At 36.1% G+C, this 17,057-nt stretch overlaps 1 protein-coding gene across 20 annotated transcripts in view; it reads left to right on the top strand.

Moving 5' to 3' along the window:
* Positions 1–17,057, top strand: part of LOC128229128 (protein unc-13 homolog B-like) — a 105,673-nt gene that overhangs the window by 47,854 nt on the left and 40,762 nt on the right. For 17 of the 20 annotated variants that reach the window (XR_008260036.1, XR_008260035.1, XR_008260037.1 and 14 more), the window contains 5 exons: positions 852–926; positions 5,801–5,963; positions 11,985–12,002; positions 13,987–14,063; positions 16,845–16,938. Coding sequence is in view for 15 of the 20 variants with exons in the window: in XM_052940830.1 (XP_052796790.1) it covers positions 852–926; positions 5,801–5,963; positions 11,985–12,002; positions 13,987–14,063; positions 16,845–16,938 (427 nt within the window). In the remaining 5 variants the exon portion in view is untranslated. Of the gene's footprint in view, positions 1–851; positions 927–5,800; positions 5,964–10,848; positions 11,634–11,984; positions 12,003–13,986; positions 14,064–16,844; positions 16,939–17,057 lie in introns of those variants that run through there. The other 3 variants (XM_052940825.1, XM_052940824.1, XM_052940837.1) reach the window with 3 other exon arrangements.

Here is a 17,057-nt window from a genome sequence, read left to right as displayed (position 1 = left end):
GGTCTGTTGGTTTTGTCCAGATGTCAAAACAAGGTCAACAGATCTAAAAAAAATTGGTACACAAGTCATGTAACACCGTAAAATAAAAGTCACTATGACTTTCACTTAAAACTACGAAATAACTTTGATTGAGTAATAATGAACCCCTTGAAACAAGGAATTTGTCCGCAGTACAGTCCAGACAAAATTCTTGAAATGATTCACAGATGTTAATCATTTTTTGTATTCATAAAATACACCATAAAATACAGGTAAATATTGACTTTGGTTATGAACTACCAACTTTGGATGGAGTTATGGTCCCTTTTTAACTGCAACTTTTTTACAGAATTTGCCAAAAATATGGTGTCTGGACAAAGGTGATCAAAATATTAACAGTTTAAACCCTTTTAGGTACATAGGTTTAACAGGTGAAATGGATGTAAATAATTTTTGGCACACAAGTTGGGTTACAATCCACAAATGATTGAGAAAGTTACTGCCCTTTTCAAAATGGTAATGAAATGGCAAATTGAAATAGTTTACCATTCCTGTGTCCAGGCAGTGTGTTGGGGTATCCCTCACTCCAGTGACAGCTCTAAAGTGACTGAGTATTTTTGTTTTGTACATTGATCAATGAATATTTTATTTTATTTTTTTGATATGGAGAGATGATTGTAATTTTTATATGATGAGAAAACATTTTTGAACATATTGTGAAATACATTATAACAACAGATGTTTCAAAAACATGGCTGTTTTGTTGTGATTGGAAAACAATGGTTTTGAAAGACATTTAAAAACATGTAGGTATTGTTTATGAAAACAGCTTGTGGTGATCATATGATCATCAACCTTTGTGTTTTCTACAGAAGCCCTCACGAGAGCCAGATCAGTCACGGCAGCAGGTTCTCATCCATGACCCAACAAAGCACTCAAGATTTCAGGTAGGACTAGCTTGTATGTAGGGCTAGATCATATGAATACCATTGTCCTACACAGCACTCAAGATTCAGGTAGGACTCTCTTGTATGTAGGGCTAGATAATATGACAACCATTGTCCTACATAACACTCAAGATTCAGGTAGGGTGGTCTTGTATGTATGGCTAGATCATGACAACCATTGTCCTACACAACACTCAAGATTCAGGTAGGGCTGTCTTGTATGTAGGGCTAGATTATATGACAACCATTGTCCTACACAACACTCAAGATTCAGGTAGGGCTGTCTTGTATGTAGGGCTAGATCATGACAACCACCATTGTCCTACATAACACTCAAGATTCAGGTAGGGCTGTCTTGTATGTAGGGCTAGATTATATGACAACCATTGTCCTACACAACACTCAAGATTCAGGTAGGGTGGTCTTGTATGTAGGGCTAGAGCCTAGATCATATGACTACCATTGTACAACATAACACTCAAGATTCAAGTAGGACTAGCTTGTATGTAAGGCTAGATCATGACAACCATTGTCCTACACAACACTCAAGATTCAGGTAGGGCTGTCTTGTATGTAGGGCTAGATCATATGAATACCATTGTCCTACACAGCACTCAAGATTCAGGTAGGACTCTCTTGTATGTAGGGCTAGATAATATGACTACCATTGTCCTACATAACACTCAAGATTCAGGTAGGGCTGTCTTGTATGTAGGGCTAGATTATATGACAACCATTGTCCTACACAACACTCAAGATTCAGGTAGGGCTGTCTTGTATGTAGGGCTAGATTATATGACAACCATTGTCCTACATAACACTCAAGATTCAGGTAGGGTGGTCTTGTATGTAGGGCTAGATCATGACAACCATTGTCCTACATAACACTCAAGATTCAGGTAGGGTGGTCTTGTATGTAGGGCTAGATTATATGACAACCATTGTCCTACACAACACTCAAGATTCAGGTAGGGTTGTCTTGTATGTAGGGCTAGAGCCTAGATCATATGACTACCATTGTACAACACAACACTCAAGATTCAAGTAGGACTAGCTTGTATGTAAGGCTAGATCATGACAACCATTGTCCTACACAACACTCACGATTCAGGTAGGGCTGTCTTGTATGTAGGGCTAGATCATGACAACCATTGTCCTACACAACACTCAAGATTCAGGTAGGGTGGTATTGTATGTAGGGCTAGAGCCTAGATCATATGACTACCATTGTACAACATAACACTCAAGATTCAAATAGGACTAGCTTGTATGTAAGGCTAGATCATATGACTACCATTGTACTACATAACATTCAAGATTCAGGTAGGGCCGTCATATGTGTAAGGCTAGGTCATATGACTACAATTGTCCTACACAACACTTAAGATTCAAGTAGGACTAGCTTGTATGTAAGGCTAGATCATGACAACCATTGTCCTACACAACACTCAAGATTCAGGTAGGGCTGTCTTGTATGTAGGGCTAGAGCCTAGATCATATGACTACCATTGTCCTACATAACACTCAAGATTCAGGTAGGGTGGTCTTGTATGTATGGCTAGATCATGACAACCATTGTCCTACACAACACTCAAGATTCAGGTAGGGCTGTCTTGTATGTAGGGCTAGATTATATGACAACCATTGTCCTACACAACACTCAAGATTCAGGTAGGGCTGTCTTGTATGTAGGGCTAGATTATATGACAACCATTGTCCTACATAACACTCAAGATTCAGGTAGGGTGGTCTTGTATGTAGGGCTAGATCATGACAACCATTGTCCTACATAACACTCAAGATTCAGGTAGGGCTGTCTTGTATGTAGGGCTAGATTATATGACAACCATTGTCCTACACAACACTCAAGATTCAGGTAGGGTGGTCTTGTATGTAGGGCTAGAGCCTAGATCATATGACTACCATTGTACAACACAACACTCAAGATTCAAGTAGGACTAGCTTGTATGTAAGGCTAGATCATGACAACCATTGTCCTACACAACACTCAAGATTCAGGTAGGGCTGTCTTGTATGTAGGGCTAGAGCCTAGATCATATGACTACCATTGTACAACACAACACTCAAGATTCAAGTAGGACTAGCTTGTATGTAAGGCTAGATTATGACAACCATTGTCCTACACAACACTCAAGATTCAGGTAGGGCTGTCTTGTATGTAGGGCTAGATCATGACAACCATTGTCCTACGGAACACTCAAGATTCAGGTAGGGTGGTCTTGTATGTAGGGCTAGAGCCTAGATCATATGACTACCATTGTACAACATAACACTCAAGATTCAAATAGGACTAGCTTGTATGTAAGGCTAGATCATATGACTACCATTGTACTACATAACACTCAAGATTCAGGTAGGGCCGTCATATGTGTAAGGCTAGGTCATATGACTACCATTGTCCTACACAACACTCAAGATTCAAGTAGGACTAGCTTGTATGTAAGGCTAGATCATGACAACCATTGTCCTACACAACACTCAAGATTCAGGTAGGGCTGTCTTGTATGTAGGGCTAGAGCCTAGATCATATGACTACCATTGTACAACATAACACTCAAGATTCAAGTAGGACTAGCTTGTATGTAAGGCTAGATCATATGACTACCATTGTACTACATAACACTCAAGATTCAGGTAGGGCCGTCATATGTGTAAGGCTAGGTCATATGACTACCATTGTCCTACATAACACTCAAGATTCAGGTAGGCTGTCATATATGTAACACTAGATCATATGACTACCATTGTATTACATAACACTCAAGATTCAGGTAGAATTCATGGATTTAACTCAACACTCAAGATTAGCATCATTGTCCTTCACAATACCAAGGATTTCTTATATTACTAAAAAGTCCAACAACATGTAGAATAGGTTTTTATGACAAATATTTTCCTGAGTTCATATAGGTCTAATCTGTCTCCTAGTGATTTCATTGAAGTAGTTACTAAATAAAAAATTAAGGATGAAATCTTATTGAAACAAAAGTTCATTTCACTTTCAGTAAGCTGCCTTACTGTCCGAAATGAAATTGTTCATTTAATTAGAGCTCCTTTAAATAGGAGTATGGTACACAGTGAACTTTTAATAACAGCTTTCAAGTAGTGATAATTTTCAAGCCGGTAATTCAACAAAAAATACACAATTCATAAACATCTGTTGCATATATTATAGTGATAAAATATGAAATAACGCCTGCAGTGACCACACAAGCTTTGTTGTGTCTAATGACAATAATACAGCCCCCTGTCATTCCAGTATTACATGAATTATATGACAAGCCTACTTTTTTAGTGACAATTTTTTCCTAATAACATATACAATTTTTAAATTGTTTTCGGACAAATGGGACAGCAGTTTTTTTGCAGATTATTGAGATATTGTCTTATACTAAGTTAAGGAAATTGTTAATGCCTGTGTATATGTAAAGCCAAAGATGTAAATGGACACATAAATGTACAAAATAAGCCATCATAGTCGCTAATTTTATCATCTTTGATGGTTCCGACTGGACTTGGAAAGACTTGTGAGTGTGTGAATGTATAACGAGTGGAGAATGGTGCTCAGTGTTTGTTGCTGTAGATACAGTAAGACCTGGGAATACACACTGGTACCTGTAGAATGGTGAGACTAGTCTAAACAACTACATATATGATAACTGCTGTAAGGTTAAGTATAGGTTATTGTTTATTTTGGATTGTTTGTGAAAAATAAATGTTTAAGCATAGCTAGGTGAATGACCAATTTTTAATTAGACCTGAAAATAAATGGTAACTTATATGGTTGGATATTTTATTTTGTTGAGCCCGTATGTGGTGAGTGAGACATAATTGTCACAATGGTAGTAGTGCGCCGTCTAGACTAAACCTTGTCTGGTCTGTATCTTGACCATTCATTATAGGAATATACTTGCCATGAAGATTCAACATGATATGTTGACATGTTGTGCACAAGACCCAGTTCTATACCTCAAAGGTCAAGGTCACACCTTAGAGGTCAACGGTCTGAATGATCCTTGTCCAGGCTGTATCTTGACCATGCATTTTAGGACCTTTTGTTTGTGTTTTCATGAAAATCTTCAGAGTGCTCATATGTCTTTCATGTATGACAATCATGGTTGCGTTATTATTGCCATGAAATGATGTTGAACATTGATTTAAACAGTTAAAGACTTGTTACTCCCGTACTGAATACGAATCTTAAACTACCATCTTCAGTGTTTAAAGATAGGTTATCAGGCAAAAAAAGGTGACTAATGACTAATGGACAAGCTTTGTCATCTGCATTCAAAGCTCTTTTATTTGGTGATTCATGCATTCTAGTATTAAAAGTCAGTATCACAACCAAGCAAACTGTGCATTTTAAAATATTTAAAATACTGTGTAATCTAATTAAGCAGAACACAACACGAAATTATGGCAAATACTCATACTTATTACAGCACTGTTATAGAAGTATGGCGCAATATGTGACAAAATAGTCAGATAAACTGTTTTGGCCATTATAATATCCTTTTATGATTCAACTAATTAGCATGGAAAGTAAAACATTAATCAATATGGAAATTAAATGTTGAATATTTCGAAAAATACTGTCATCCAATTGGTCCATAAATACTTTCAACCATTATTTATTGTTATTGATGATTTGCTGATGTTTTTTTTTTGACAATGTTTTCTTCTATGGCATTGTTGAAGTTTATATCATTTATTTATGTTGTTGAGTTCCAATGTGTAATGTCTTGTTTAAAAATGATGATCCTGTCCCCAAGCCTGGGTAATACTAACCTTTTTGTTCTTCAAACTTACTAGTAATTATGTATGTAAGAAAAACACTGTGATTTCATTTGCAGTCCATTGAATAGTCGGTCTTCCACAAATGTGAGCCAGCAGAGCACGCAGGAGTACAGCGATGTAGACCTGCTGTACGATCGGCGGGGCTCCGTCCTCCGACCATCCCCCGCCCGCGCTCGCTGGATAGATGCCTTCAATAAAGTGTGTGCTCAATTTAATACTGTAAGTTTGGTGTGTTTTGTCATTTTTTCATAATTTGGTGTGTTTTAAATGTAAATAGCTTTTAAGTTCTTTGTTTGTCGTGTGAAATTTGATTGGTTTTTATTTATCAGTGGTACCTATTGAACTTAAAATGTTTTTGTAAAGAACCTAATGTTGTATGCATATTTGTGATACATTATTGCTCTTCATGTAAGTACAATGAAGTAAAGGAAAGGTAAAAGTCTGATGACAGATGCTTGGTTTGAACAGTTTCCAACTGCTATGGAAATAGTTCTTAACATCACCAAAGGCGATCAATGTAAGCAATATTGAATATTCCACCAGGACAGCAATATTTAGGTGCACCTGTAGTGATGCGATGATGTCAACAGGACAGCAATATTTAGGTGCACCTGTAGTGATGCGATGATGTCAACAGGACAGCAATATTTAGGTGCACCTGTAGTGATGCGATGATGTCAACAGGACAGCAATATTAAGGTGCACCTGTAGTGATGTGATGATGCCAACAGGACAGCAATATTTAGGTGCACCTGTAGTGATGCGATGATCTCAACAGGACAGCAATATTTAGGCGCACCTGTAGTAATGCGATGATGTCAACAGGACAGCAATATTTAGGCGCACCTGTAGTGATGCGATGATGCCAACAGGACAGCAATATTAAGGTGCAACTGTAGTGATGCGATGATGCCAACAGGACAGCAATATTTAGGTGCACCTGTAGTGATGCGATGATGCCAACAGGACAGCAATATTTAGGTGCACCTGTAGTGATGCGATGATGCCAACAGGACAGCAATATTTAGGTGCACCTGTAGTGATGCGATGATGTCAACAGGACAGCAATATTTAGGTGCACCTGTAGTGATGCGATGATGCCAACAGGACAGCAATATTAAGGTGCACCTGTAGTGATGCGATGATGTCAACAGGACAGCAATATTTAGGTGCACCTGTAGTGATGCGATGATGCCAACAGGACAGCAATATTTAGGTGCACCTGTAGTGATGCGATGATGTCAACAGGACAGCAATATTTAGGTGCACCTGTAGTGATGCGATGATGTCAACAGGACAGCAATATTTAGGTGCACCTGTAGTGATGCGATGATGTCAACAGGACAGCAATATTTAGGTGCACCTGTAGTGATGCGATGATGTCAACAGGACAGCAATATTTAGGTGCACCTGTAGTGATGTGATGATGCCAACAGGACAGCAATATTAAGGTGCACCTGTAGTGATGCGATGATGTCAACAGGACAGCAATATTAAGGTGCACCTGTAGTGATGCGATGATGCCAACAGGACAGCAATATTAAAGTGCAACTGTAGTGATGTGATGATGCCAACAGGACAGCAATATTTAGGTGCACCTGTAGTGATGCGATGATGCCAACAGGACAGCAATATTAAAGTGCAACTGTAGTGATGTGATGATGCCAACAGGACAGCAATATTAAGATGCACCTGTAGGGATGTGATGATGTCAACAGGACAGCAATATTAAGGTGCAACTGTAGTGATGTGATGAAGCCAACAGGACAGCAATATTAAAGTGCACCTGTAGTGATGTGATGAAGCCAACAGGACAGCAATATTAAGATGCACCTGTAGGGATGTGATGATGTCAACAGGACAGCAATATTAAGGTGCAACTGTAGTGATGTGATGATGTCAACAGGACAGCAATATTAAAGTGCACCTGTAGTGATGTGATGAAGCCAACAGGACAGCAATATTAAGGTGCACCTGTAGTGATGTGATGATGTCAACAGGACAGCAATATTAAGGTGCACCTGTAGTGATGTGATGATGTCAACAGGACAGCAATATTAAGGTGCACCTGTAGTGATGTGATGAAGCCAACAGGACAGCAATATTAAGGTGCACCTGTAGTGATGTGATGATGTCAACAGGACAGCAATATTAAGGTGCACCTGTAGTGATGTGATGATGCCAACAGGACAGCAATATTAAGGTGCAACTGTAGGGATGTGATGATGTCAACAGGACAGCAATATTTAGGTGCACCTGTAGGGATGTGATGATGTCAACAGGACAGCAATATTAAGGTGCAACTGTAGGGATGTGATGATGCCAACAGGACATCAATATTAAGGTGCAACTGTAGGGATGTGATGATGCCAACAGGACAGCAATATTTAGGTGCACCTGTAGGGATGTGATGATGTCAACAGGACAGCAATATTAAGGTGCAACTGTAGGGATGTGATGATGCCAACAGGACAGCAATATTAAGGTACAACTGTAGGGATGTGATGATATCAACAGGACAGCAATATTAAGGTGCAACTGTAGGGATGTGATGATGTCAACAGGACAGCAATATTTAGGTGCACCTGTAGGGATGTGATGATGTCAACAGGACAGCAATATTAAGGTGCAACTGTAGGGATGTGATGATGTCAACAGGACAGCAATATTAAGGTGCACCTGTAGTGATGTGATGATGCCAACAGGACAGCAATATTTAGGTGCACCTGTAGTGATGCGATGATGTCAACAGGACAGCAATATTAAGGTGCAACTGTAGTGATGCGATGAAGTCAACAGGACAGCAATATTAAGGTGCACCTGTAGGGATGTGATGATGTCAACAGGACAGCAATATTAAGGTGCACCTGTAGTGATGTGATGAAGCCAACAGGACAGCAATATTTAGGTGCAACTGTAGTGATGTGATGATGCCAACAGGACATCAATATTTAGGTGCAACTGTAGTGATATGATGAAGCCAACAGGATATGAATGTCAGAACACGGGTGTACTTAGTTAAAAAAAAAATTTTATGTAACAAAACTTTTGAACATGTTAAACCTTTGACCCAGTCATTTACATTGTCGCCCCCTGTTACTTATTATATTAACACTTCTCAGGCACCATGGGATAATTGACAGTCATACAGGAACAAGCAGACTGATGGTCATTCTTTATTTTCCCCATAAAGTCTCCATTTTAAACCAAAAATATAGAGGGTAATTGTTTGTTTCAGTTTAAGATCGTGATATATTTCACAGAGTGAGCAACAAAATTTATATTTCCTGAGTGTCCACCAGTGAAATATTTGCTTTTGGTGAAATATATTGCTATTTAACACTGAAACAAACAAAAACATCTTTATTATATGCCTAAATTGGAATTGAAAGTCATTTTATTACCTGTTTTAGAAAAATGCTGACATTTGATTTGAAACAGAGAGAGGGCTGAAATTTCAAAACAGTGTAAAATATCAATTAGATATTTTCACTGTTTAAAAAAGTGAATTATCAATTTTATTTCTCTGACAATTCTCCATAAACCACCAGAACGCCTATAATAAAATATGTTAGCGTAAATAGTGTAGCATATATTGAGTGCATTTCTTTATTATATTGTGACTGATGTTTCAAGATGACAATTAGAAAAACATAAACTTATGAGCAGATGTTGCCAGGCACATCAATACATATCAGTAGGTTAGATCAAACTCGATGTTTTACTGCTTCAATCTCAGTAATGATTCATAGTTAATACTTTATATACTTGACAGAAAAAAGAATAGTTAAAAGTTCTGGATTTATTTTGAAAAAGGCTTGAACATAAATTATGTGAGGTTTCATTTTTTAAAAACCATGGTTACTGACTTGGAAGCCTAGTCTGAAAATGCCAGCATCAAAGTAATTCATGTTTCATGTGAAATTATTATGTTATGAATGTGTTCAATTTGTATAATTAGTCCTTATTAGGAACATTTGGCAATATCAAAGGACTTATTGTTGTCAGCTAAATGAGACCTGACAATTATTGTACCTTGTGTTACATGAATATGATTCTTGGAATAACAAGCCATGTCAATTCTGCAAATTGGTATTTTCCTACAAAAAAGTGGAATATTGTTAATGGAATATAAATGTGCTATTAACAAAGTGTGATATGGTAATTCTTAATCTGATAATTAGGAAAAACCAGAAAACCGGAAATATATCAGATATTGTTTTGATTTAATTTGAATTCATTACAGTGTTGCAGTTGCCTGTTTCTCATTCATTTAAAAGAAAGAGAATTGATAAGGTTTGAATTTGTTAGATCCAAATAAAAATAACACTAGAGAGAGACCATCGGGCTAATTCTGTAGGATAAAAATAGTTGGAATGAGACATTGGAGATAAGAATTTGATGGGATCAGTTTTAAGTTAATGTGTAAGGGAAATGGTAATGGAATGAAGGTACATTAGGGAAATGATTGCAGAAAGTCTCTGACTGTGATCAGACAGGACAGTGTTGCTGGCTGTGTAAATACAATCTGTAGATATCCCGCAGTAAAGCAGACAACAGTTAGACATAGACTGTCACCTATATATCAGTTATATTGATTGTTGACGGTCATAACTGTTGGCTGGATTGTCCTTCCGCTAAGAAATAGTTTTGTTAATGATTGTAGAGATGGTCTTCAATATCAGTCATTTCACATACAAAAACGTAATGGGGATCATGCATCATGCAGTTTGATACTGTGCAATAAATTGATGGGGTTGTGACAACTGTTGTACAGTTTACTGGTGGTTGTTATAAAATTTCAAAGCATGACATACTATAAACAGTATGTCAAATAACCTTAGAAAAGAGTTAAAAAAAGGTCTTCCTTCCAAAATGGTAATATCCAAGATTTGTTGGATATTTTTGCATATAACGATAGTATTGTTTTTTATAGCACTTTGAGTCTACTCTTACCATCTTGTAACGGTCCCTGCAAACATGCTTGAAGTTAATATCTGATTATTTTTTTTATAAACTAGTTGATGTCATCTTTGTATATTATATCAAGTAATGTGACTACCAATATTTTTTTCCGAATATTTCACATACAGGAAATAATAAATCATTATTAACAATGTCTTTTCTAAGTCTTGTCTAATTGTCAGGAAAATATGATGCCAACTCTGCCAATGGCAATAATATACAATACAGTCAGACACCATAAGAAACTTATGGTTTAATACTTGTTAAGTGCCAAGCAAATAAGACATTAAAAAATCATTGACTTCATTCTTCGACTACATTGTAAAAATGGGAAATATATTAAGTGCCCTCTTTGAAGAGGGAGATGAAAATTTCACTGGAATAACAGAAGATGAGGCTAGGGAACTTCAGGCTGAAATGAAGAAGGAATACAGCCACCCCAAGTGGAGCAGGATGGTCAGCTATGGGAAAACTGTACGGAGAATCAAATCAGTAAAACTATTAAAAGATGAGTCAGAAGAAGTGGAGGAAGACAAAGGAGAAAAAGGTGATGGTTCAGCTGAAATTATTGTAGTTGGTGTTGATGGTTCGGAAATAAGTAAAGAAGAGCTTCAGAAGGTGATCCAAGACTGGGAAGCATTGGACAGTGACACAGGAGGCTCGCCAGAGGAGGACGATAATGTGAAAAACATACTGGAAGAGCTGGCTGAATCTGAAACTGAGTTTGGTGAGACCAGGGCTTGCACTATTGATATCAAAACTGAAAGAACTAATACTGGTGGGGAAAACCTAAATGAAGCGATTAGGAGTAATGGAGATGATGCTGAAGGAAGGATCGAGGGTGCAGGGGCAGAGGGAGACTTTCTGGAAGGGAATATGGAAGACAATGATGTCCCTAAACAGCAACTCTTCCAGATAGGTGGGGTTAGTATTACTAGGAATGATATATTTCCGATAGTTCGTCACTTTGTGCACGAGTGAACTGTTTGTGTTGATTTTTAACACAATTTGGTAAGGTATGTATAACTGAAGAGTTTATGTTGTTTGGATTTTTAAGTTTTGCACGATGAATTGTTAAGGGAGGGTGTATAACCTGGCTACAATGTGTGAATGGTAATAATTTGTAAGTAAGAAACAAATGTTGGCCATGCAGGTAGGTCGGTTCCATTACCTTTATACTTCTAGCTGTTCATCATCAAGAACCTGATGGTCGGTTAGTTAGTTTTTACAGCTTTATTTATGAAAATGAACTTTGAAATTGTCTTGGAATTATAGATTGACCTATGGAATCGGGTAAGAGTGCATAATGACATTTGTAGCACAATATGTATTCTTGGTGCAGGGTTGATGCAAATATATTCACAGAACATATTATTCATAGAATGACATTTACAAGTAATTCTGTCTAATGACTTTCATTTCTAGTGTATTCAATATAAATGGGTTCTGGCAACTGCTTCAAATCATGCGTTATTCTGAACTAATACTAAGGCTTTTTTCTGCATGACCAAACATACAAATTAATTCTAAAAGTGAGTTGATCTGTCCAATCAAGGAACAAAAATATGTTCTGAATATTTATGAGGTATGCAATTTTTGGACATAATGGTTCCCTATTTTGTTATTTGCATTTGCAGCAATATGAATATAATTATAATAATAATCATAATTAAATGAATTAAATACAGTCAAAAACCGTAAGCTTAAACTCGCCTGGCTGGAATTCCTCGTTGGCTTGTTCTAGATGTAAAGGACTAATTTCTTTAAACTGAAGGTAAACATACCCACTTTGCTCGAAATTTCCGAGGCTCAAGGTATTTTCGCCAGTCCTTGGGAATTGGAGCCAAAGGGGTTAGACTGTATAATAATGATTTGCTGGTTGAATATCTTAATCAATACCAATCTAAATAGTTAACATTAAACAATCATTTTACTTCCTCTGCCTGTAATATATCAATTCAATCTGGACAGTTGTTCCAAATTATTTTGCTTTTCTCAGAGTATTAAAGCTGCACTCTCACAGATTGACTGTTTTGTCTTCTTCTTTTTTTCTTGGAATGAGCCAATTTAAGCGTAAATATCTATTAACCAGTGATATAAGACTGCCGACATAAGATCAGATTACAGTTTTTCCAAAATTTTCGTTCATGATGATTTTATATGGCTAAAAGCATTACTAACGCTTTAAGAACATTGCATAAAACCTCATTTTTTTAACATAAATATGAAAATGTGTGATATGATTTTCTGTCAGCAGTCTTATATCACTGGTTTCCATTCATTTTCGCAAAAATAAAAAAGTCAAAACGTTCAATCTGTGAGAGTGCAGGTTTAAGAAAGGTAGATTAACTGTATAGATTATTTTGTAACTGCTTTGAACTTATGCTTTAAAAATTTAACAAATTGGACCAACGTTCTTTGCCACAAAAGTAATGTTATTGTCTTAAAACATGTTCATTTTTGAGATCTTTAGAATTACCAAACGCCTGATCCTCACGAGAATATGTTCAAAATCTCAGATATAAAAACTGTGTTGATGTGCCATCAGTAAGAACAACTTTTTAAATGGAAAGAAATCTTTCTGCTTTGAAAGGTATGGAACAGCCTCCCAAAGGAAATAAGGTGCTACCGGTACCTGGAATTTAGAAGGCTGATCAGTGCACATGGGCAGGTCCCTCTTGTAAATGCTCAATGTACAAATAATTATTACTTAAAAAATAAGACAAAGTTGAGAATTATAAGGTGTTACACTGAATGTCTTTAATCCTTTGTTTTAATGGAAAAGAAGTTTTGTTTCCAGCAGTATGGCCTAGTACACCCCCTGGACATGAATAATGTGGTATTCAAATACCAGAAATGATTTCAGCGGACAATTTGAATAAGAATAATAATTATAAAAATTAAATAACAAGTGCTAATATTTCAAATTTTTATCATTAACATCTATCAAACACATACAACTATACTTGTGTGTGTTTTTTCGGCAAGTTTATATTAAGGTGTTACAATTAACATTCTTACACAGTGGTAGGTTCTGATATTGTCAGGACAGTGGCCGGGCAGAGATTTGAATGGTTACCTGTAGGTAGGGATTGACCCAATCATAGGAGCAACCATGTCTTTGTACGCCACTGTTTCTGATAATGTCAGCAAAATCTAGTAGTATTTAAATTACATGATAAACTAAGTACCTCCTCTAAGCAAAACATTCCAAAGATCTTTTCCAGCATGCTAAAATAATTTATTTTTTTTATAACGCGTATTGGTTGTATTGTAGACTGGTACATTGGTGGACGGGACCAATGGAGCCCTTCACCCCCATCAAGACAGCCGCTCCTGGGCACATGGAGGAGTGTAAGTATCCATAAGATATTCCTCAAGGCTATGAAAGTCTCACAATTATTTATAATCTTTTGAAACTGCACTACCATATAAGCTGTGTATAGGACCCCATCATAGATAGGACGCAACCAAAAATATACATGAACAATCAGGTGAAAACAACTTACATCCTTTACCATAGATAGGACGCATTGAAAAAATGTCAAAATTGGCAGCCACCCAATTTGTTTTGTTAATTTTTGTCCTGAAAATGGCAAAGCTTATTAAATAGTACAGTACATATACATGAATAAAAAAATATATTAAAATAACAATGGCACAAGTGGTATAAAGCCCAAAATAGATAATTGTTTTTTTACAAAAACAATAAACAACAATTAAATTCTGTCGTGCCGATGTTGATCTCCTTGAAGCCCTCAAATTATTCATCGTCTTCATGAATTGTAAAAGCAACAGTTGTATATTTTCCGTAATTGTTCTCAACATTTCAACACATTCAGCTAAGTATTAAAAATCATGTGGTGTAATGCGACGTACAACACTGCCATAACAACTGTTTGTACTATTGATATGTAACTATAATTATTCAAGCAGAGATAGTTTTTCGCACTTTCACACATTGACAGTGCAATTATGATGCCTCTTTCTAGTATTATTTTAATACAGAATCATACTACGTGAAATCTTAAGTACAATATCGAAACATTAAAATATTGAACTAAGATTATTTGTACTCGCCCCGATTAACCAATGCTGAAATGACTACATCAATCTATCAATGTGAGTTACGTCCCTTTGAAGTAAAAAAAGTACAATGATGCTCACCTCCACACATTGATAGTGCAAAATGATGCCACATTCATAACGTTCAATTGTACTCGCCCCCTTTTCCACTGCCGAAATAACTAAATCCATCTACCGCTGCGAATCCTTTAAAGTAAAAAAGTAAACAAACACCTTTTCTTCCATTTCTTTCCGTATTAACACAATTTGGCCAGAAATAGAAAAAAATGTCAGAAGCCTAATACTAAGATAGGATGCAGGCATTTTTATTATTTGAATTCCAGAGCAAATGTACGGAATTGTACTGTCTATAGGACGCTAGCATAAATAGGACGTAGGAAAAAAAATAGGGTGAAAACGATGAATATAAAAGATAGGACGGAGCGGAAAATGTCAAAATTGGAGCCGATAATAAACATGTACAAAATAAGGTTCTGCTTTACAAAACTTAATTCTCAACAGGTTATCGTTTACGATTCATCGTCAGAAAGAATATTTTGCTTTGTATTGGTATTGCATGGTTTAAAATAACCATCGCCATTTTCATGAAAAAGAAACAAAGGCATTTTTTCAATGCGTCCTATAACCCATAACATAGATTAAAAGTTTTTTCTGGAATTTTTCACAGAATTTTTTGCCTGTGTCGTATAATTCCTATCGTCTTATAACCAGTCATTGACGGTATAGGATGCAGGCAATTATTTTTTCAAATTTCTGGGATATAAAAGTGCGTCCTATACACAGGGTATAATACGGTATTCATATGCACTGTCAAAAAAAGTAAACAAACAAACAAACGGTTCACAAGACCTCACGCCCTTTAAAAGAAATCCTGTCGATGTCTACAAACTCAGCTCCACAATGCAACAAATAGTAAAGAATGCTTGGCTGACTCAATCACAGAGCCAGAAAATACCTAATCCGGAAACAGGATCATGACAATGTTCCTGCAAACCAGATTATGCAAATATCGGGACACAAGAACATTGCATCTATTAACAACTATTGCCATATAAATTTAAAATGAACGCAAGGAAATATCTAATATCCTGTACTCCAGTGAAAATAACCCATCTACTTCAATGCAATGCTCAGTCTAGGCTGAGTTCACCAGCAATGCTCAAGTTTTCAAAGTCACTGATTCCACATAAAATCTTACTGTTTCTGGTACATTTTTATTCATGGCACTTCCATCAAATGTAAAAAGTTAATGTAGTAATCCATCTGCTGGAAAGCAATTTCACACAATATATTGAAAGTAACAGTGAAACTGACTACAGTATTTTCAAACTTCAATCGCCAAAGGGCATAAACATACATTACCAATGATGTCACAAAGTTATGGCATTGCTTTTATTAATGTTTCTTAATAAGTTTCTCTAAATGGATTGAAATATATTTTTTGTTGTTTTAAAATGAAACTTGAAAACTCGTTGTAAATAAAATGTTTTTATGTGGGACTATTTTCTTTTCTGCAGATGAAGCAGCCTAATTATTTTTTGTAACCCAATGTGAATTCTTTGCAATAGGACATGAGAATGTGTATTCAAGAAACTTTTACCTAGATTTATACAAATAGATTGACAAATTATAAATATAATCTCAAATTTGTGTTATTTTATATCAAATTTATTAAACTTGTCAATAAAAAACAAACACCCCAGCAGAGCCTCATTTTTATCGTTTAAAAATGAATTTGATTAATAAATTTGATACAAAATAAACACAAATTTGAGATCCTCTATATATTTCCCTGGTTAACATTTATTCAGTGCAGGGGGAAAAATGTGTGTGTTTGAATTTGAAACTGAGTAAACTATACATTATCCTGAGTGAAATATAGAGAAATTTTACATTTAATACAATGTTCACTAAATTAGTTTTGTAGAATTGAAAATTGAAAAGCTGTCATTACATTCATTTCGTAATGAATATGAGAATGTTGAAGTGAATGATTGTTTTGTTAACAACACAGCTTAAAATTGATTTGCACATTCTTTTTTATTTTAGATTTCCTGGTCATAACGATATCTACACTTCCATAGACAGTATGCCTGAGATAAAACCCCCATCTAGAAAATCTGTGATTCTTGTCAGTGACCTGGTAAGTTACTTCCCTTTGATGTCAGCTTGCCATGCTCAACAATTTCTTGTTTCCTAATGGGTGTCGGCAATTACATTCTTATTAAAATAGGGGCGTAGCTAGTCCATTTTTAGTTTGTA

This window comes from Mya arenaria, chromosome 3 (assembly GCF_026914265.1).
Source record: "Mya arenaria isolate MELC-2E11 chromosome 3, ASM2691426v1".
Taxonomy (NCBI): Eukaryota; Metazoa; Mollusca; class Bivalvia; order Myida; family Myidae; genus Mya; species Mya arenaria.
The sequence above is the reverse complement of the archived record's forward strand: the minus strand, read 5'-3'. Positions and strand labels throughout refer to the sequence as shown.